At 45.3% G+C, this 23096-nt stretch overlaps 1 protein-coding gene across 1 annotated transcript in view; it reads right to left on the reverse strand.

The window, feature by feature from the left end:
* PAPPA (pappalysin 1) overlaps window positions 1–23096 on the reverse strand; it is a 205919-nt gene that overhangs the window by 126907 nt on the left and 55916 nt on the right. Inside the window, exons 3-6 of the mRNA XM_009907093.2 lie at window positions 19055–19200; window positions 13022–13315; window positions 7724–7916; window positions 194–315 (exon numbers count right to left, since the gene is read on the reverse strand). Of these exons, the coding sequence (XP_009905395.2) occupies window positions 194–315; window positions 7724–7916; window positions 13022–13315; window positions 19055–19200 (755 nt within the window). The remainder of the gene's footprint in view (window positions 1–193; window positions 316–7723; window positions 7917–13021; window positions 13316–19054; window positions 19201–23096) is intronic.

Genomic DNA, 23096 nt, shown 5'->3' on the forward strand with positions numbered 1-23096 from the left:
TCCTGTCACAACAGACAGACTATCACAACAGACTATCCTGTCACAACAGACTATTCCTAAATCAACCCTTTTAAGTGCAGAACAGTCACCAGAAGGTCTCCCCAGAGCCTCCTCTTCTCTAGACTGAACAATTCCAACTCTCTCAGCCTGTCTTCTCCCACACCATGTCTTTGTCCCCAGGCCTGTGACTCACCTTCTGCTTCCCGTGGGCTCCAGTGCCCTGAGGGATCGCAGGGCATGGGAGATGAGGCGCTGAAGGCGTATTGCACCAGGACTCTTCCTTCCACACACAGATCACATGCTGATCCCACTTCTCTAGGAGGCCAGGAAAACAGGAAAACACACCAACTTAGTAACAGCTGAATGAGCTGCTTATTCAACTGTATTAAAAGCAATAAGACTTAGAATTCAGTACCACTTAGCCCTCTTTTCTCAAGGCACTTGACAAGAGTGGTTTCTGATGCTGACCTTCTGTAGGTTTGAGCTACCAGGCTGTGTAGACAGCATCTGTGTGTCCACCACCTCTGAAATCATGTTCAGTTCTATCTTATCTATCTTTTTTTTTTCCCTCTCTACACTACAAATGGATCAAAACCATGACAAAAGAAAATGTGTGTTGCTTAGTGGTGAGAGCACAGAATCTGTCCTCTGGCGTTTTCAGATCTATTTCTGCTTCCACCATGGATTTATTGCTTGAACTTGTAGTATCTTCAGGATGTGAAAGCCTTGGGCTTACTGGTGATTAGAGGAGAAGGTAAAGTCCCAGGCTCTGAGAACATCAGACAGAGCTGCTCTACAGAGCACAGCTTTGCTAAGGATAGATAAGGACCTGCTTTTGGAGGTGTATCACAGCCCAAATCATTAGAAGCCTGGACAAGGGGTGGGTTGGGGAAGAAATTATTCTTCATGTCCAACCTAAACCTCTTCTGGTGCAACTCAATGATCTTTCCTCTGGTCCTGTCACTTGTTCCTTGGGAGAGGAGACCAAACCCCACCTGGCTCCAACATCCTTTCAGAGAGTTGTAGAGCAAGAAGGTCTCCCTTGAGCCTCCTTTTCTCTAGGCTAGACAAACACAGTTCCTTCAGATGCTCCTCATAAACTTGTGCTCTAGATCCTTCACCACCTTTGCCACCTTTCTCTGGACCCACTCCAGAACCTCAATGTCCTTCCTGAAGTCAGACATTCAGAGACACTATGGCTTAAGCAGGAAGCTGAGGAACCCTCAGGTACACTCAGAGCCAAGTTTCTCCCACAATTCTGTTATGATCACACAGAACAGAACATACCCTCAGTCCTTTTTGTCAGGGAAAATGGATTTGAGATGCTGATGCTCTGGCACCAGTGGACAGCTCCTTCTGAACTGGAATACCTTATGGCTCCACATCATCAGATAGCATTAAGAAAGGCACTTCCCTGCCCAGTACCAACATTACTTCACTTACACAACTCATCTAATAGCAGCCATATCAATAAAGTCCTATCAGCAGAAGCAGATGAACAGGAAAACCCAGTTAGACACTGACTCACAACTATCTTTGCTAATAGACTCAGAAGATCAGGGTTTAAGCTGGTATAGACTAGAGTAACTCTCTTCAATCTTCCATGATGCAACACAGTTCAGCCCTTTGTTCCTTGGGGTCCCAAAATCTGGAACCCTGGATGACCCAGGATGTATGGTTATTCATCCCAGTCAGTTGCTTAATATTCAGAAGTCATTGTACTGCTTTAGGGAAAGCTGCCCACCCAAAATGAAAGGAAAAAATTAATTATCTTGATGATTAAATGCACTTAGGAAAGGAGGAAAGTTCTAGGCCAACAATTTGTGTGTGACACAGTGCACTCTCTAAGCTACACATGTAAGTATGGATGGAGTCATCCATTATTATAATCAGCTCTGCAAATTTTAACCATCTCCCATTGCGTTATGGGATCCTCAGGCAGAAGTTATTTTGGGTCCTCAGCAAGAACACTGGGATCATAAATTTACACTCAGCGCTGTCCCAGGCTAGGAGATCTCCTTTCCCTGTGCTGGGAGGGATGGCACACGCTCAGCTGCTCCACAGCTTAGCATCTCCTATTTGTTGACAAGGATCTATTTGAAACTCAACTTTCTGTTGGCTTAAGTAGGCGGAAGCAGAGATTGACAGCGGGGTGGGGGGGGGCTTGGAATGAAATCAGTGGTAAAACTCGTCTCCATTTCAATATGGCTCACAGCCAGCCCTGCAAAGAAGGGCAAATGACTGAACTCACAGAGTGCAGAAAGGGATGCACCTGCAGAAAACATCTGAAGAGTAACATGTGGCAATGGGGTAGAATAAAGAAGAGGGAGGCAAAGGTGCCCTCCTCTTCCTTGCACAGCCTGATGAGCCAATTTGGGCATGATGTGAATAACTTCTCTCTGTCTCACTTCACCCACCTGCACTACTGGTATGTCACTGCCTCACTATTCTCTCTCTCAGCTGCCCATTCATTCAGCAGTGGTTTAAGGGTCTAACCGAGCTTGCCCAAAATAATGCACGCAAAAAAATGCCAAGAATCCAGAATAAGAGGGACTGACAAATCAAAATGTAGACTTATTATAGTGCTGTTGTTTTTCAGTCACAACCACCAGCAGTCAGGGTGGAAGTCCCTGCAATAATAATCTTTCGGTTTCTGTACAAGGAGACTCCTGCATGAGCGCTTGGTCCTGGATGAGGACAGCGCTTTGAAAGCCAACTTTCCACAATTAGGGCTGCTTTTTACTCAAATTAGCAGCTATACAATTTCATCACAGGCTGCCATGGTGGAAAAAACTGTAAGGCTTATGGACAAACATTTCCTTTTACCAGCAAGGACTTGGAGGTAAGAGAGAAATCACAAGGAGCGTCATGTGGGAAAGGCTATGAGCAAACTTTCTCTTTTTACTTTTCCAGTTTGGGAGCCAAACTCAACCCTGATGTAACTCCGCTGGCTGAAAGGAGTTACACAGGGGATGACTCCTGGGTTTGAGTTTTTGGTCTGCAGACTCTTGAACACAAACCCTACAAACAGCCATGAATGTCAAAACTAATTCTGGAATCGCATTTAGAGGCTTATGAAAATCAGAGCCAGATCCTTACACCTTATGCAGCCACTGACATCAAGATAAAATGAGCATAAATCGGTTCAAAACACTACTAATTAGGAACGATAGCATATCTGACACCTTATTCACCGGTGCACATGACTCCCCAAAGTGCAGGCTGATGGAAGAATCTAGGCTTTGCTGTTTTCTAATGAGCCAAGTACTGGGGAAATTCCAGCTTGTGAAGCTCGAGGTGCAGGAGGAATTCATTCCTACAGCATGATAGTGCACTGAAGTGGATTCAAAATCTAAAGATTGCTAGTGAAAAACAGACAATTCTCCCCAGGGCCAGCACCAGTTCAGTGAGCAGTTCAAACCTGGCAAAAGTCTGCCATTCCTCTCAGCAAGGAGTGCTTGTTTTCAGTCTAAATTGGACCTGCTTACTTGAAATTCAGAACTGGTGCTCTCCCCTCCAAGGCACTGAAACTTTCCAGCAAGCCTTAAGGCAGCTAATATCAAGCCCAGCCATCTAGATCTGGGACACCACTGACCAAAATATTTGCTTGCTAAGAACGAGATAGCATCAGATTCATGGAAATTAATGCAGTCACCTCAATGAAAACTTGGAAGTGCAGATGCATTCAGGGTTCTCTGTCCAAGCAAGATTTGCTGCAGAGCACTGTTACAATAACTGTTTACATCCAGCCTATGCATATCAAACAGGAGGTGCCTGAATGGAAGCTTAGCGACAGCAGATGAACGCATCTGGTAGGTGCCATCAGGAAATGAAGAGAGTTTTCTTCTTCTCACTTGTTTTCACTTGTTTTGTTGCCTCTGTTATTACTTTATTATTACCTATTATCACGCATGCACACCAAGACTTTTCATGTCTCTTTTAATGGGAGGATGGGGAATGGGAAGTGTTCCAATCCCGTGAGGAGTAGCTATGAGAAGAAATGATGGTTCTTGATGGATTTGATTACTAGAGGTGTTCAGAAGCTCAACCAGCTGGATTTAGGGTCAAACACACATTGGCAAACTGACCTGTAGGTAAATGACTAGAGTAGTAGAGCAGACACCAAAACCACCCTAAATAGCTAAGGAGGGGCTGCCAGCAAGATTTTACTTCTGTGCACAGCTCATGTAGCTACTCTTACCAAGGTATGAGGACACAGAAGAGCTAACCCCAATTTTACCAGAACTGTAAGTTACCATTACTCTCTGTCCTCAGATCCACATAATTCATCATACAATTTCTAGAACTGCAAACATGCATTTATCATCACAGTCCACCATTTGGGGAGAGGATAGGGAGTCAAAAGGGAACAGCACCTAATACTGTGGCACCTGTGACAGGGTTTTGTTGAAGCAGGGAAAATGCACATGGTCTTTAGTTCCATGTTTCCTCTCCTTTTCACTGCAGACCTGTCAGGACCTTATTCACAGACAGAGATGGCCCAGCACTACATTTCTAAACACAAGGCTGAATTTTCCCTTCCAACTTTCATTAAGCAGAGGTCACTGGCTGTGCACAGCTCTAGAGAAGAAAAGGCACATAAAAGGAACATGAGGTACACTGAATGTGGCTACGGTAGCATTGTAATTTGGACCAGGACTGAGTTTTGAAGTGAAGCTCTTCATCTTCCCTACTTGGAGCACTTGGAGCATGGAAGCTGGACCCAGTTTTGCCTGAAATCAGAGTAGAGATGTGCTGCAAGACCACACCTGATGTGCTCCAACTGCTGATGCCGTGGAGCCAGGCTAAAGCTGAGCTGAAACCACTCCCCAGAACCCCTCCAGTGTTGATGTCAGGTCTTCATTGACAACTGTTTTGCACTAGAGATCTACTTATATTGGGCCACAATACTTGCTAATGTAGCCAGACCCATTCATCCTTTTAAGGCCCTTTTACACTGTCAAAACAGCATGGAAAGGGCCTCTGTACATTGGAAACCAGGCCCAAGGCACTCGGCAGCTGAGTATCAGTCTTCTGTCTTTTCTATGAATAGTGCCATTGAAGTGAATGAGTTTATTCATTCAAGGGAGGCAAGTAAAATTTGGGCCATGGTGTGCACTTTGTGTAAAAATATCTGCAAAGATTTACAGTATTCCCACACACAGATAAGATTATACTTGGCCAATTTTACCTCCTACTTGTCTTGCACAGTGACCCAATTTTACAAACTGATACAGGCAGGGATCTCCAACCCAGCAGTGCTGGACACATCAGTACTGGAAGTTCAGCACACCAGATAATCCAGGGTTAATCACCATCATTTTGATTAATACATACCAAATTTGGGCATGTTTTAGACAGGATTATTTGTATATTTCAGTGACATATTTAAACGGTCACAGCAACATTTCTGTACCTTGTGGCCAAGAAGGCCAATGATGTCCTGGGGTGCATCAAAAAGTGTGGTCAGCAGGTCAGGGGAGGTTCTCCTCCCGCTCTACTCTGCCCTGATGAGACCACAGTTGGAGTCTTTTGTCCAGTTCTGGGCTCCCTACTTCAAGAGAAGCAAGGATATACTAGAGAGAGTCCCAAAGGGATATGAAGGAACCGGAACATCTTAAGGAAAGGCTGAGAGACCCAGAGAACAGAAGACTGAGATGGGATCTTCTCATTGTTGATCAATAGCTAAAGGATGGGGCCAATAGCTAAAGGATGGGGCCAGACTCTTTTTAGTGGTACCCTGTGAAAGACAAGGGGAACAGGTACAAACTGGAACTGAGGAGGTTCCATCTGAACAGGATGAGAAAATTCTTTGCTGTGAGGGTGCTGGACCCTGGAGCAAGCTCCCCAGAGAGGTTGTGGAGTCTCCTTCTTTGGAGAGATTCCAAAGCCCCCTGGATACATTTCTGTGTGACCTGCCCCAGTCGATCCTGCTTTGGCAGGAGGGTTGGACTCGATGATCTCCAGAGCTCCCTTCCAACCCCTACTGTTCAATGATTCTATGATCTGTTAGCACTGGGAATCTCACTATAACAAGGAGCTGGACTGAAAGTATTTGGGTCTGTCTCTTTAAATCTCTTCAGTACTATTGAGCACAGGGATTTGAAAACCCAAAGGACTTTTTTTTTCCCCTAGAAAATCACTATTTACTTAACATATGATAACTCTGTTATGAAATTTTAGATTTAGCAGGCTATCCACTGTATGTTATTTAAGAAGCAACTAACTAGGGGTTATTAAGAACATATTGATTGAGTTATGAGAAATATGTAATAAAGACATCTTTGGTTACATAACAATTAACTCTGCATCGACGTGTTTTAAGAGGCAGATGGTATTTATTTAACTGACTATAAGTATCTTCTGAAATCTAAATTAAATTGGAGAAACTTAATTTACCTAAAAATGATTATGGGCTGAAAAAAAATATATATATTCAGAGTTCATTTTCAAACTCTGCATAAGTCCTTTTCACACATAGGAAAGGAAAGGATTCAGGTGCAAAACTGAAATTAAAGCAAATGCTGTTCAGAGGATAAGACCTCTCTTTATCAACTCTTCACGTGATTTATTGCCCTGCCCATATTAATCTGCAATAAAGGTGGAAAATCTCATCTGAGCAGAACACAACAGCTATCTGCCTATTCAGACTAAGCACAAGCTGGCCATGGGAATGGCCATGGTGTCCTAGCAGTGCTGGAAGTAGTTTCAACCCTGACAGAGGCAGTGGCTTTCAAGGTGCTCTCACTGAACGCAGCAGCAGTGCTGAGGCAGCTCTTTGGGTGCTAATATGCTTGTAAATTTGGCCTCCTGTGATACACACACTGCTTCAGTCCTGAAGGACACACTGAGTTTGTTCTCTATAAAATAACAATGCAAAAAGTGGAGAAGAAATGCAAACAGAGAAGGTGAGCTAATGGTAATGTGAGAAGGTCAACCATTTAAGAAGTTCTCTTCCAAGCTCATCCAAGTGCTGCGTAGGAGCTGCTCAGGTCATCCTGGGGTAGAGTTGCTCCAGCTCTGAATTGCAATGTGGTGCAACTCTTGTGCAGAGCATTACATTCAATTTTTCATTATTGATACCACATAGCTGCCTGCCTACCAGACACAAACACACACTCTGACCTACATGCTCTACTCAAAGTGTAGCAAGATAACACTCAGGTGTGTTTAAATCTTTGACTCTGCCTTGCTCAATTCCCATCTCAGACCTGCAGCTCAGAGAAGGAGGCAGCATCTATCCCTCTCCCTGGCTGTTCCACTTGTTTGTCCTGTGAGATGCCACTGCCCATGAGCATTGTGTGTTGCCATGAGAGTAGAAAGAAAACTCACTTTTGCCCTTCCAAACATGCAAGAGGAAAAGGGGGGATGTGCAGGCAGAACTGAAGGCCACAGGTATCTGTGAGCTGCAGTAACAGCAGGAACCGTAGGACCAGAATCTTTGATTGAAAATTCTTCCCATAACATAAGGAGAAAGATTTGCCCTTTACAAGGCAAATCAATGGCCCTCAACTGAGTGCTACAGGCTGAGAAAGGAAGAGCAGAAAACAGATCAATAACCTCCTCAGGATGAACCAATTTAGGAAAGAGCCGTAATCCAGACTGAGCAGAGTACATGATAAAGCTGTGCTCCTGGAGTGGGCCTTGGGTTGTCCCCCTATTTCCCCCCCCCTTCCCCTTTCCATTCAATTCAGTGCAAAAGTACAAAGCAGCACATGATCACCTTTCAAAGAAGTGGCCATCAATGGGTGGAAACCACTCCAGGGTGACAGAGGTGGAGGTCCGAGCTACGATCTGGGGAGCAATTGCAACAGGAGCTGGTTTCTTTGTGGGCTGCCAGCTCTGATACACAAGGTCCAAGTAGCAGTGCATCCTGGCCACCTGGTTGGGTGTGAAGGAGTTGGTGCAGTCATCATCTGCAATTGAAACAGAAGACACATTAATCACACAAGAGATAATGTGGAGCAAGAGAGAGAAGTATTACCCAGTGACTGGCAGCTTCTTGTAAGGGCTGGGATGGGCAGTACTCAGAAGTTAATGGCCTGTGAACAAATCAGTGCAGTCATCACTTGTGGAGGCAAGAGCAAGGAAACAAAAGTTAAAAATAGAATCATAGAACCATAGAATCAATAAGGTTTGAAGAGACTTCAGAGATCATCAAGTCCAACCTGTCACCCAATACCTCATGACTACTAAACCATGGCTTCAAGTGCCACATCCAATCCCCTCTTGAACACTCCCAGGGATGGTGACTCCACCACCTCCCTGGGCAGCACATTCCAATGGCTAACAACTCTCTCTGGGAAGAACTTTCTCCTCACCTCCAGCCCAAAACTTCCCCTGGCACAGCTTGAGACTGTGTCCTCTTGTTCTGGTGCTGCTTGCCTGGTAGAAGAGACCAACCCCCACCTGGCTACAACCACCCTTCAGCAGCTGTAGACAGCAATGAGGTCTCCCCTGAGCCTCCTCTTCTCCAGGCTAAACAACCCCAGCTCCCTCAGCCTCTCCTCATAGGGCTTGTGCTCGATGCCCCTCCCCAGTGTCATTGCCCTTCTCTGGACACGTTCAAGAGTCTCAATGTCCTTCTTAAACTAGGGTCGAGGTGAAGAGAAAGTTCTTCACTGAGAGTCATTCACCATTGGAATGTGCTGCCCAGGGAGGTGGAGGAGTCCCCATCCCTGGAGGTGTTCAAGTGGGGATTGGACGTGGCCAGTGGTGCCATGGTTTAGCCATGAGGTGTTGGGTGACAGGTTGGACTTGATGATCTTTGAAGTGTCTTCCAACCTTGGTGATTCTGTGATTCTGCGTGGCATAAACCGTGCTGAGTACAGGGGCACAATGACTTCCCTGCTCCTGCTGGCCACACTGTTCCTGATGCAGGCCAGGATGCCATTGGCCTTCTTGGCCACCTGGGCACACTGCTGGCTCCTGTTTAGGCAGCTGTCAATCAGTATCCCCAGGTCCCTTTCTGCCTGGCAGCTCTCAGCCACTCTAACCCCAGCCTGTAGCACTGCATGGGGTTGTTGTGGAAAAAGTGCAGCACCTGGCACTTGGACTTGTTGAATATCATCATGCTGGACTCTGCCCATCTGTCCAGCCTGGCAAGGTCCCTCTGGAGAACGCTTCTACCCTCTAACAGATCAACATCTGCTCCCAACTTGGTGTCATCTGCAAATTTACTGATGACTGACTCAACCCCCTCATCCAGATCATCAATAAAGATATTGAACAGGATGAGGCCCAGCACTGATCCCAATAAAGGTTCCCTTTCTGTGGTCCAACATATACGCAAAGCATCTAGAGATCACCCCTGGATAAGACAAAGAGACATAGAGGTGAAGAAACAGAAAGCCTCAGGGCAGCACCTTCTGGTCAGGTTTGGGGCTACTGGTGGACCTTGGGGTTTAAAAGAATTTCATGTCTAAAGGAGCATCTCCAAGAGGGGGCAGAAGGGAAAGGGCAGCGAGTGTTTGGATAAAGCACCGACCGAGAGACATGCAGACTGTGTCTATGACAGACTTCTCAGCTTAAAAGAGCACAGAATTTTAAAAAGACGTCATTTTCTTCAAGTTCTGAAATATTCTAATGACCAAATAAAAATGTTCTTGGAGGCAATTAAAAAAAAGGCACATTTTCTTTTCCTGTTAAAAATCTCCCATCACCATTATGGCTTTAAGCCCTTTCTCAGATTTTCATAAACATTTTTGGTATTTCAAATTTCTTTGTTTCATTCAAAATGGAGGGGGAAAAAAAAAATTGCTGGACAGTTTCCCACAAACATCCACTTCTCATTTCATCTGTTTTCCCCGACCATGATTTGGCAACACATCTAGTGCCCTCTGAACACCATATAACTTTACAACTACCATGCCCTGAAGAAGTGGAAAATGACTTCTTCTCTATTGTGCAGATCACAGAAGGAATAAATACATTATGCAAAGTCAGCCAGAAAAGAAGAACTTGATGCTAGCACTTTAACCATTTTTCTGGTACTCTTCCCATCAGATTTAAAGCTCTTGAAGAGACAGAGCGTTTCTTCACATGTGCCTGCAGAGTTCCTAGCCCTGGAAAGCTCAGTCCCAGATGGGACCTCTGCACGTTGCTGCCATACAAACAACAATGACAGCTTTGCACAGGTCAAGTAATACATTTTTCTGGGAAGATGCAGGTCACCAAAGGCTGCTCAGACTGTTGCTTGCCTGTGTGTAAGTTGGCAGTTCAATATTGCAAGAGCGTTACTAGATGCTCTGATGTCTTCAAGACCGTGCCCTGTGGAACTCAAGAGGAACGAAAAAGCATGAGAAGTGTGAATTTGCTGGCTAATTTAAAACCTTACCACATCTTCCCTGAGATGCAAGCAAAAGGAGACAGCTTCGGTTGGGATCCTGCTCAAATTACAGCCCCAAATGCAGCCCTGCAACGGCAGGGACACGTCAGCTCGTGTGTTCTCCTGTGTCTCTCCTAATTCCACTGAGCAGTGAGCCTCTCCTCATCAAATATGCACAGCAGAGAGACACCACCCGCTTGGAAATATCTACAAATCCCCGTGGGTATGCAAAAAGCTGCTGCAATAGGGACATCTCTGGATTTCCTCAATAATTATCGATGGTCTATCCCTGAGCAAGCTGTAAAAGCCATAAATATCCGTCACGGAAGCCCAGAAGGAGACAAAGGCCCTTAATAGCCATCATAAAGGAACAATAAAATATATATAGGACAAAGCAGTGAGACAATGGCACAGGAGAAGGATGACCTGCATTCTCAATCTGTCTAAACATCAGCACAGGCTGTGTCCTGGGGGAGGGGAAAGGAGGAGAGGGGAGGGGAAAAGGTATTTCCTTGATCACTGCATTTCAAGAAAGGTTCAAACTCCCCATATGAAGTAATAACTAGAGAAATTCTAGAGACTTTGCTGGGCTGATTATTCCAACAGAATTCAGGGGCAGAATTCCTGACGATTTCACCAAGATCCTCAAAAAGCCTAACTTATCTTTTTATGTGGGAACACCACAGCTATTTGGACTTGTAAAAATAATTTACAAGTCCAATTCCTCACACTTCTAGCTCGTCTGGACATTGTAACTTGTTGTTTCAGGGAATGAAAAGTTATGCTTTCAGTCAGTGCTTTGCTACAGAGCTGAGGGCAGCTGGACAGATGGACATTAGACAGAGACAAACACAGTGTGATCAAGCTGTAGTATACAAGCAGCAAAGCAGAAAAGACAGGCAGGCAATGTTTAAAGCTGCATGACCTCAACCTAGATGTTTCAAAGGTATTTCCACAGCAATTTGATATCTTGATATATTTTTATTCCACTGGCAACAACAGAAAAGCAAACAGATTCATGCATGAGCTCTAGAGATGCCTATCATGTCGCTTCACTTAATTTTTCAAGAGGGGGGGAAAAAAAAGAGCTTTCTGCTCAGAACCCCAGCGCATCTGCAGCTCCCAAGAGCAGATAGGTATCTCTGTGGTCCGTCTCTCCACCTCAGCTCTCCAGAGAATTGGCAAGGCAAGTTCTCTTTTGGAAGAAAAGACCTCAGCATTCTGCAATAAGCATGCTCCACCTCTCCTCACACAGACACAAGTAAGGGATGTTGTCACCTGAAGTGGCACTGCGTGATTCGTGTGGTTACCAGGAGGCTGCACTGGGCAGTAAGAGGCTGCCGTACGACACACGCCGAGAGCGCACCACACACTGAGGAGCTGACTCGGTGTGTGTCTGTTTGTCCCTGAAAATACCCTCTAACCAAACAAAAAAATAAAGAGAAAACTAAACACGATTTTTAGCTAGTGCCATTGAGGGCATAAAAGCATTTCTGTTATAAACCATTTCTGCTACAAATCATTTCTGTTATACATCATTTATTCTGTGCCCTAGATGCCATTAAACACTTTGCTCCTCTCCAGTTTTATTACAGAACAAGCACTCCTACGACCTCTGGAGTGGGCAGTCTGTGTTTCAGCCTGGAGTACAGAGGTGCCCTTCAGTGGCTAGAAGTATGTTGGTCACCTTTTAAATGTTGTTGATGCTGTCAGATGCTCTGCCACAGACCTTCATCACGGCTAGACCCTGTGACCCAAATTAAGGGGAAATATGAGCCAAGGTATCCCTTGCTCTTTCTGGGAAATAGCAGAGGATCCTTCAACTTCTCCTTGAACTGCCAGGGGTGCAGCAAGGACCTCACCCTGCTCTCATCTGATGGACAAGGATCACAAGAGCTCATGCCCTCTTTGTGTTAGGCTACATTGCAAGGAGTGCCATGAAGCAGCACCCCTGAGCAGGACTGCTCTACTGACAGAAGCCTCTACGGTTACAACCCTGCAGAGCTGTAACTACAAAATCAGGCTTTTGCTAAAGCATCTTATACCTCTTGGAGGTGTGGTTTAACCACATTGATGTGGAGCTTTTGTAGTTGCACTCCCAGCACAGTACTGGCAATCTCTGACCATGCAGGGGCTGTCCCAGTGTTCACACTGATGATGAAACTCAGATGTGAGTGATTCTAGCTGAATGACAGCAACAGCAAATCAGACAATAAACAGGGAATTTGAATGGAGGCATGAGCAGTGTCTCCTTCGACATCTGCCTGTCACAAGCTGATTCTACAGCCTTGGTGGTATCAATATGCATCTGACATTCAATATCTCCTTGGGAGAAGGTAAACAATTCCTAAACTTCAGTTTTTCAAAGACCTCAGGCATCCAGATTCCAGGGAAATAGGGTGTCAAATTTGCTTCAGAGCCTTTAGAAGTGTGTTTTCTTAATGCTTATCTCATTTCTTCCCTCCCCCAAACCTTCTGCCTCGTCTTCACATGGAACTGTGTAAAGCTGAGGAAGACTGGGGAAAAGGAATAAGAGAACTGGAAGGGATTCCTGAAGCCATCAAGTTTGCTCTCTAGTCAAGCTAGTCAGCATAAAGCCCCACGTGGAACTGTGTAGAAATCAGAGGTAATGCTGCTGTTCTCTGTTCTCACCCAGCCACAGACACGACCACCAAACCGAGGAAAGCCAAGTACCTGCGTAGCTCATGAAGTTACTGAACGGTGTGTTTAGGAAAGTGTGAAAGCCACAGGTGTCATTGCCAGGTCCAGGATCCCCACACAGCTTGTGCTTAGGGGCAGGGTTGGTGTCACTGCAGAGGTCCCCAGTCTCAAAGGAGGGCTCTGTTTCCATGCACGGATCACTGCAGGAGAGGATCTCTGAGATTCCCCGGAAGACGTGGTAGAGCCCCAGGCTGTGCCCGATCTCATGGATCATCGTGTGCGTGTGGCCAGGGATTCCATAGAAGGAGGGATTCAGCACAATGCCACCTGCAAGGGCAAAAGAGAATAGCTTCAATAGCAAAAGAAAGGAAAAGGAAGACAGCCCTAAGAGCAGATCCACTGGCAGTTCACTGGATTCTCTACAGCATAGGCTGCTTTGCGCACAGTCAGCACGTTGCCTGCTCAGAGGCACAGCACAGCCGGCTTTAATCTCACCCTTAATCTGGGACTCTGGGGTGAGGAATCATGGAACAAAGCCCAGCATCCTAAACTAAAACCACAATGACAATTGCACCTTGAATACTAGGTTCAGTTTTGGGGTCCTCACTTCATTAAGGTGCTGGAGTGAGTCCAGAGAAGGGCAAAAAAGCTGGCAAAGGGTCTGGAGAACAGGGCTGGTGGGGAGCAATGAAGGAACTGGGGGTGTTTAGTTCTGGGAAAAGGAGGCTGAGGGGAGACCTCATTGCTATCTACAGTTCTCTTAGAGGAGGTTGGAGTGAGGTGGAGGTTGGTGTCTTCTCCCTAGTAACAGGTGATAGGTGAGAGGAAATAGCCTGAAATTGTGCCAGGGGAGTTTGAGGCTGGAGATCAGGTAAAATTTACTTGCTTTAAGAGTGGTCAGGCACTGGAACAGGCTGCCCAGGGAGGTGATAAGAGTCACCATCCCTGAAGGTGTTGAAAAGACTTATAGACATGGCACTTTGGGACATGGTTTAATGGCCATGATGGTCTTAGATCCATGGTTGCATTCAATGATCTAGGAGCTCTTTTCCAACCAAAAAAATTCTATGATTCTACAATTCTATCAACTGGTCTTTCAATTTATTGTCCTCAGTTTGGTTGCTCTGTTAAAAACCCTACATGCAATAACTTCATAATATTCAATTTTAGTAATCTAGTGTGCTTAAAAAGAATGATTCTTCCCAGATAAGTGTAAGCAATGTGTTTGATACCAAGACCCAACTAAAACATACCTGGGGCACTCTCTGTATATTGTTCCACAGGGTAAAGACATAATGGAAGCCAAATAACATCTGAAATGCCCTAAACACTGCAGCAGGTTGCATCAGTATTTGCAAACTAACAACTGGGAAAAGACAAGAAAATACATCCAAGGTTGGGACAGTTTTTGCAGAGGGTGCTTGGGTCATACAGCTTCGAATTAACTGCCAGACCCATGCTGTGCTCAGGCAAGTAGATGAGCCCACTTTGATCTGAACTGCACAGGCCACTGACAGAAGTGTCTGATGTGTCAAAACCATGAAATCCTGGAATGAGCTAATTCTAAAAGAACTGCAAGGTGGTTGAAGCTGCACAGTGAAAACTAATGGTGATTTTGTTGTTGTTGTTGTACAGCTACCTGAAGGGACGTCATGGAGAGGCTGTTGCTGACCTCATCTCACAGGTAATTAGTGATAGAACAAGAGGGAATAGCCTCAAGCTGTGAGTGGGTAGTTTGGACTGGACATTGGGAAGGATATTTTCCATGGAAAGAGTGGTCAGGCATTGGAATGGGCTGCCCAGGAAGGTGGTTGAGGCACCAACCCTGGATGTGTTTAAAGGTGTTTTGGATGTGGTGCTTGGGCATATGGTTTAGGGGTGAACCTTGTAGAGTAGGGTTGGTGATCCTGAGGGTCTTTTCCAACCTGAATGTTTCTGTGATTCTGTGAATTATGGAATGTGTAGATAAGCAAATAGTAAATTAATGAGGCTTTACAGTATATAGAATTAATCATGAGAGTTATTTTTTTAGCTCAGCTAGATGTGCCTCTGGATTTATGATACGCTTCATATTTTCTTTATGTAGCTTGTTGACCTCAACTTTTCCAAGCCTTTTATTTAGAACTGTTTGTGTATGCTGCCTACCACGAGAACAGGAGACTGCTTTGTAACAGTTATAGCAGGAAGATAAATCTTGGTACACTAATAATTTAGTGACAATGAGGAGAGAAAAGGTTTTGGCAGGAGGAACTTTATCAGTGATGGTAGAGCAGGGAAGATGAGATCACTGGGTTCTGATGTACCACAGGCATTTTCTTCCTGTCTTGTCATCTGCCTGGAGACTTGGTTGCAACAGCCATGGAATTAGAGGAAAATAAGACCAAGAAGAGGTCACCTAAATTCCACTCTCAAACAATGCAGGACCATCTCTCACACGTATTGGCCTAACATCTCTTTCCAGCCCCTCGTGCCATGACTACTCCAGCAATCAATTTCAGCACCCAGTATCCTTACAGCAGGAAGGATTTCAGTCACATCTAATCTGAACTGAGTTTTTTTTGGCCATTTAAGCTCATGTCTTCAAGTTCTGCCTCACATGGATATGAAGAACAGAAGATTCTCCTCCCCTTTCATCAGCTTTTATGAGACTGTCATCATCCCTACTTTAGGCTCTTTTCCTTCACTCTGAGTAACTGTAATCCATTAAAATTTCTGTAGCTCAAGCCATTCTCTAGACCTCCCTGACTGATGTTCTCCTTTGGTTTCCCCAGTTGTCTCACGTTTTCCTCCAAGCACAGAGTGCAAACACATACAGTGTTCCAGCTGAAGTGTTCTCAGTGCTGGAGAGAGAGGAGGGAGCACTCCGGATGCCCTGCAAGGACGTATGCAGACACAGGAACAGAGAGAAGACTCCCTTTGCACATGAGCATGTGTGACTGTAGACACACAGCAGAGCCACATGGGCATGTACAAATAAACGCATAGCATGAAAGAAAGAAGGAAAGAAGGAAAGCAAGAAAGCAAAAGAAAGCAAGAAAGCAAGCAAGAAAGCAAGCAGGAAAGGAAGGGAAGGAAGGAAGGAAGGAAGGAAGGAAGGAAGGAAGGAAGGAAGGAAGGAAGGAAGGAAGGAAGGAAGGAAGGAAGGAAGGAAGGAAGGAAGGAAGGAAGGAAGGAAGGAAGGAAGGAAGGAAGGAAGGAAGACAAACAAAGAAACAAACAAAACCCAACCAACCCCAACAGAAACCCCTGAACATTTACATACACAGTATCACAGAATTCACCAGGTTGGAAAAGACCTTCAAGACCATCAAGTCCAACCTCTCACCCAACACCATCTAATCAACTAAACCATGGCACTAAGTGCCACATCCAGTTGTTTGTTAAACGCTTCCAGGGACGGTGACTCCACCACCTCCCCAGGAAGCCCAAGTACAAAGGATTGAATAAAATCAGTCACACTGCAACACCATGCCTTCTATTCCACATGGAATATCTACACATGCTTCCCACAGCACTGCACTGCTCCTTACACTAGCTCTCCACAATCCGAACCCACTGTGTGCAAACCTGCCAATACACAGCCTCTGCAATCCCCATGTTCCCTGGATCCACCTCTACCCTAAGACGTGCTCTGGTGCTTGGTCTCTGCCCAGGTGAAGACCTGGGTCTCCACCAGGCAGGACTCTGCTGTATTGTGTGTGTGTCTCTTTCCCACAGACAATTCCAGAGTTGTTTCTTTGCTTTTTTTTTTTTTTTCTTTCCCCAAATGGCAGAAGTATTCATGAAATTCCTCAGCAGGACATGCCTTCAAATTAAAGGCTGGGTAAATGGTTCTGGCATTGGACAGCCCTGAGGCAGCTGGAGAGGGAAATTTTATTTTTGCCTTTGTTGAAAATTTATATTTTTCACAGCTGTCAGGAACCTAAATCAATTGCAGTTTTACAGAAAAGATAAACTCCCTCACCCAGACAATCTCTATCCCAGCCTTTAGATCTGCACCACAGGACATATTTCATATTTTTTTATTAAGTACATATTGGATTTATAGAAGAGAGTAAAAAAGATTACAGCTGAATTCTTACAGACCAAGCACAGGTCTGGGAGGGCTATTATGACAGGAAATTATGACCTTTATTTATTTATTTTTGCTTTTTTTTTTTTTTTTCCCCCCACTGTAAGTCAACTTTCAAACCCTTGGCTAATGCATTTTTTTTCCTCATGAGATCGTTGAGGGTTTTTTTTGGCTAATGGACTCTGTCAATACACTGTAGGAGCTGAATTTAAATTGTTTTGCTTAGGCATGATGTTGACAATTAGCTTAACGAAGTGACAGAAGAACTCATCAGGGCATTGGGCAAGCCCCAGCACTCTTGCAGAAGGTTCTTCTTGGAGCTCTGCAGCTCTCCCCTGTTCTCTGCTCCCTCCCATGGCACCACCAAGGGGAGCTGTGAAAATACTCCTGCAGGGAAGAACTGGCTATATTGCAGCCTTATTTCACTTCATCAGTGGCATCTGAGCTAATGTTTCCCACCAGCAACCCACACTGTTGCACAAGCAGAAGCAGAGTTACTGAGGGACTGGTGCAGGAGCAGGGGGCTGTGGTAGCACAGTGTGATAGAAATCACAGCAGTGAGGGTGTTGGTCGAGGCAGGGGTTAATATTTGTCTTTGGTTTTGCCAGAAGATGTTGTCATGGGGAACATGGCAGGCATTTACAGCATCTCCTGTTTTGGGTGCTTCCAGCAGGAGCCCATGGAGATGGAGCTGGAAGCAAACCAGAGTGGAAGTGGCTTCACTTCCAGCCTAGCTCAGCAGCAGAGTGGATATTTGTCAGTGCTGGTCCTTGGGAAGGGAAGTTTGCTCACACTTCTTCCCTAAATGTTGTAATCAAACATTTACTAACTGAAGTAAGGCAGCCACTTCAACTGCTTAGTGTGACCATGCAACCTCTCCCAGCTAGGGAGACAGGTGACTACAAAGAGATGTTAACACTAGGTCTTGGGATAATGTATTTTTGGATGTGGAAGAGCCTCCCTGACTGATGGCTCAGGCTGGAGCTCAGCTCTTGTAGCATGCTTTAGAGTAATAAACACCATATTTTGCACTCCTCGTCCAGGTTTGCATTTACCATGTCTTTTTTGCTTTGTTTTGTTTTGCTCAATGTGGGCTTGAGTTATATAAAAACTGGCTGAAACAGCCTCTCTAAAAGACTGATCTTGGCTGAAACTAGACTTCACTTCCAGTCTAGGAAGATCTGAACAAGCTGGAGAAATATCTGGAAAACTTCTGAGGAGCTCTGATCTTATAAGATGACCAGATGAAGCTTGCAGCCCGAGGGAGGTTTGTGCAGTTAAGAGAAGTATACACAGACTCAGCTGGTGCCTTCTGAACCTTCTGAGGTTCATCTGACATTTTGCAAGGAACAGAAGTCCAGTGGCACTGCAGGTGTCAGGGCAATGAGTCATCTGGGAGGCTGAACAGCTTTGTCTGGATCCTTGGGTTCCAGCAGCCATACTCAGCAACCCAGTTATGAAACATGCAGGGCAATCTGCAGGGTAGTGAACTCTTTCCAGTTCCACTCAAATGAACATGAGAAATACAATCTCTCAGCAGTTTGCTCTTTTGCACATTGGCAGAGAAAAATAACAACTTTAACTACATTTTGTGAGGAAAATTAATTGAGCACTTACCAGCTAACAAATTAAGGATCAGAATGTAACAGGCTAAGGTTAAAAAATCACTCCTGTCTAGCATCCCCCCACCTATCCCCCCAATCTTCTTCACAAAGTGCTCCCATGGAGTGATTGCCCTGTAAAGTAGCTTCACTTAAAAGGTGAAATACTTTCAGCTTGACATCATCTACAAATACCATAATATGCTTTGGGTTTATAACCTAATATTTTCCTGGTTGTGAGCCAGTATCTGGGAATCGTGAAATACTTTTTTTCCCCTGACTATATATTAGAGGAATGATAAGAAATCAGAACAGAGCTTAATACATATTTGTCTTTCCTTCTTAGCCCCTCAGAAGAATGCTTTACACAGAAGAAACATCTTTATCACTCACCTAGATGCATCAAGGCTTCCTTGTCCCAGGGCCAAGTTGCCACTCCAGCCAGCTCTTCCTCAGAGGAATTGGCAAAGAAGATGTTGAGGTGTGTGGATCCATCCAGTTTGAGAATGTTCTTTAGTTCGTTGACATCTAAGTATGCTCTGCAGAAAAAGTAAAGCATTCATTTGTCCTGAAGGTGACACAAAAAGCAGCAAAGCATTGAAGAAGTGTCACAACCCAAGCAGAGATCTCATAATAGCCTCTGTATCAATCACCTGAAATATTTGCAGAACTCACTCCCAAACTTCAATTACTTTGCAGTCCTGTGGTGAATCTCATCTAAGAACTTCAGGCCATTGGTTAACTAAGGCCACAAAATCCAAGGTAAACACATAAAGCTGTCCCCATTGCTAAGATAAGTACAGGAATCTGTTCATTATGAATGTAATTAAGCAGGCATTATGGTCAGTAAATCCTTTTATATCAGCAGTTACCTTGCACACTTCTTCTGAGATGTTTATTATTGTTGCTTCCAATTTTCCTTCATAATAATGTGTTTCACATCTTCAGGCTAGCCCAACAACTGAAAACAGCTTGCAGAGTGACTCCTTTAGCACCAGTGGCAGCCACTTGTGTTGAGATATTCACCACTGAAACCTGACATAGGGTGGCTGATGGGGAATTGCTGTTTCCAGCAAGCAAAGCTGTGCCAAGAGATCTCCTTGCAAGAGAGCTATCACATTGTGACATACATTCCCAAAGCTCCTTAGGTCCCCACCCTGGGTGAGCAGCACTTTTTGGCTTTTGGTAGGTCTGAAGCCTTCAGAGCAATCTCCTTGCAGAGAAGCAAAGCCAATCCCTTATGCCTGATGGCCACTGGAAGAACTTTTTGCACTCCTTTAGACTTTGTCAACACTGCAACCCAGGAGCTATTTGTGGACCATGGTGCCACATTGTTTTCGGTAGCACTGTGATGCTCTGACTTAGAGGAAAGCTAGAGCAAGTGAAGCAGAGGAGTAAACCCATTGGTTCTCTTTGTAGCTCACACTGTCTTTTGATAATGAAGTGTTGTGCTAACACAAGATCTAAAATACAGATAACTTGCCTTATCTTCACTTGACAGGTGAAAACAGCAGGGAGAGCACACTGAGTCAAGCATGGTTAACTAGTTTATAAGGAAAGCAAACCATGATGGTCTTGAGCAGGTTGATTCCTGCTTCTAAAGTCTCCCTCTCCCTATGTATAGTGGTGTGCACAGGGCTCATGTAGCTCTCACAAACCAAAGGCAATCACATTCACTAAGCAGTGTTCCTTGCATACTTTGCAAGGCTTTTGTTCCCAGAAGGGTAAAGAAAAAATAGGGGATCTGGCTCAGCACCAAGATCTTTCTGTCCTTCCCTGGAGGACTCCCCAATGGAAAACACATTCATATTTCCACAATAGCTTCCCCTGCCACTTGCTGAAGTCATTGCCTCCAAAATAGTTCATGGCTGGGTGTCCCCAGGCCCTCGCTGACTCATGGAGGAAGATGTGCTCTTTGGGGACACCAGTAGAAGGGTATGTTTCCATTCCATACAGTGTTTATCTTCCAATCAAATGTGGATGACATCCTGAAGGACAGGTCAGCACTGTGACCCTTTACACATTTCTCATCTCTCCACTGTTCCCAACACATCTTTGGAAAATACACAGAACTTCCCCTTAGCTCCTCAAGCTTGCTCTGCATGCATCTGTCCAATGTTCTGAGGGTGTGCACAACCTATTTCCAAGGTCATCTTTGTGCATTCAAAAACATCTTTTCCAAACATGGGCTCACACTTACACATGTCCACGAGCAACAGTTTGAGATTACATATCAAAGCTCTTGTGGATTTCCAAATGAAAGTGTAAGTGCAATGGGGGAACATGGGATGGAGGATATATACCTGTGAAGGGTACAATGTGTATGTAGGCATGTATGGCAGTATCAGGAGAAAACAGTAAGGAAACATGTAAGAAGGCAAGTGGGAGTGGTGTGATACTTTGTGCAAGAGAGAAAAGGACAGCAACAGAAGCATCATGCACCTCTTAAGGAGAGTAGTGTTTGCATCCTGGGAGGAAGGCCACTGTCTGGACCAAGACTGTGGCTGTTGACTCTGGACTGTAGGAGTGACCACACTCAAACTCCCCTCCTGAGAACACCATTTTTATCCTTACTCTTATGTTTTCAAATAACCTAAACTAATATTACTTCATTCTCAGCTGCCTCCGTGCTGATTGTTTCCACACTTCGGTCCCCATTTATACCCTCAGCGCACAGCCACACTGCTCTCTCACTTCCCTAAGGCTGTGTGCACCAGCACCCAGGGCTGCTCCATGCAAGGGTGGTTTCTGGAGACGGCATCCAGAGCAGACAGCATTTAACTGACTGGCCAGTGATGTCAGTGCATCACCGAGACTTGACTCATGTCTTACGTAAATGCACTGTACAAAGTCAGTTGGACTTGGGTTTCTAGCAGCTCCCTGACCACTGCTTCTCTGCGAGCCAACAGAAGTCTGCGAACGAGCAGAACCACAGAGCGCTGTTGGAAGGAACCTCAGGGATCAAACGGTGTAAGGACGGAATGCTAAGACGATTTTCAGCAAAGTGCCTGTGCAGGAGGAGGGCAAACAGATTGTGCTTGGAAGGGAGCGACTGCAAACCCCTCGCTACGAGCAGTCAGCAACCCCCAGCACATAAACATGCTCCGGCGTTCGCTCGGGCAGATCCCTTGCAAGCGTGTGAGCATGTGCCTGCATGTGCGTGCATGAGGAGAGCTGCGAGTGTGTAACCAGGGCTTTGGACTCTGCACACATGCAAGGCAGCCAAGAGTATGTATGCAAAGGATCCAGCCTCTGTCTCTGTGTGTGTAAGAGATAAAAACATGAAGCTGGAATTCCATCCTCTCCTTCCTCCCCATGTTTCTAATAACCTCCCATCTCTATCCATCATCACCACATTCCTACACTCAAGGAGGCATAAATTAACTACTTTTGCAGTTCATGTCCAACGACGTAGCTGCAGGCAGCAGACCCAACAGTTACCAGGTCAAAATAGTTTTCAGTTATTGTGGTGGACTGGGCTGACTCCCCCCTGCTGCCGCGGCTGCTTTGTTATCAGCCCAGACTATCTGACCCAATGCAATCCACGAGCATTGCTTACACTTCTCAAGGTTATGTGGGTCCCCTGATAGAGGACATAATGTCTGCCACATGGGCTCATGCCAAAGAGAGCCAAAGAGCCCAGCCTTTCCAGCACTGCCAAACTCGCATTTCAAAGACATGAGTGCAGTCCTGGAAAGGGATCAAAGCCTTTCCAACTGTCATTAGAATATTTCCTTTATGCATCTCTCTGTGAGTGCCAGCAACATATTTCATAAAATTCATTGGCTCGAGATGGTACCTCCAACATAAACCTGAATGGGGGAACTGTCAGGGCAAGTCTGTGTGGAAAACAAAACAAAACCCAAAGCACAACAAAACACGTGTAATTCCTGTAATGGAAAAAACATACGATGCTCTGAGCGTGCCTTGCTCCAGAAAGCCTAATGAGGCTATTAGTGCATCATAAAAGGTCTCCTCTGCTGGAATCTGTTTTAGACATAGAAATTCTATGGGCTGTTTAAGGCCATTTGGGACACCAAATCATATCAGGCAATGTGCACATTCCCACCCAGATCTTTTCATCGACTCACTTGTCCAAAGCACAGCTTTGGATGTTTTTTTCCCTCCACTGCAGTGTAAGTAGCCCTCTGAAACTGCAGTGTGCAGCAGCTCACCCTTAGCTAGCAAGCCCCAGACCCCAGGCAGTAATACATATCCCATACGGCGCTCCAGTTTCAGCCTAATGGAGTCTTCAGCTCATCCAGCAGTGTCTCGCCACTGCCTGGCTCACCACACAGCCTGCCCCATCAGTCACACCAGGCATTATCCCCCTGCCTGTCTCCTCTGTCAAGCCATTTCCTGTTCATTTAGACTGCAGCTTCACTGCATCAGGACTTATCTTGGGCAACCAGCTGAAGCCCTCAACCATCAGCTC

The sequence above is a fragment of the Dryobates pubescens genome, chromosome 29 (genome assembly GCF_014839835.1).
Source record: "Dryobates pubescens isolate bDryPub1 chromosome 29, bDryPub1.pri, whole genome shotgun sequence".
In the NCBI taxonomy this organism is placed as follows: Eukaryota; Metazoa; Chordata; class Aves; order Piciformes; family Picidae; genus Dryobates; species Dryobates pubescens.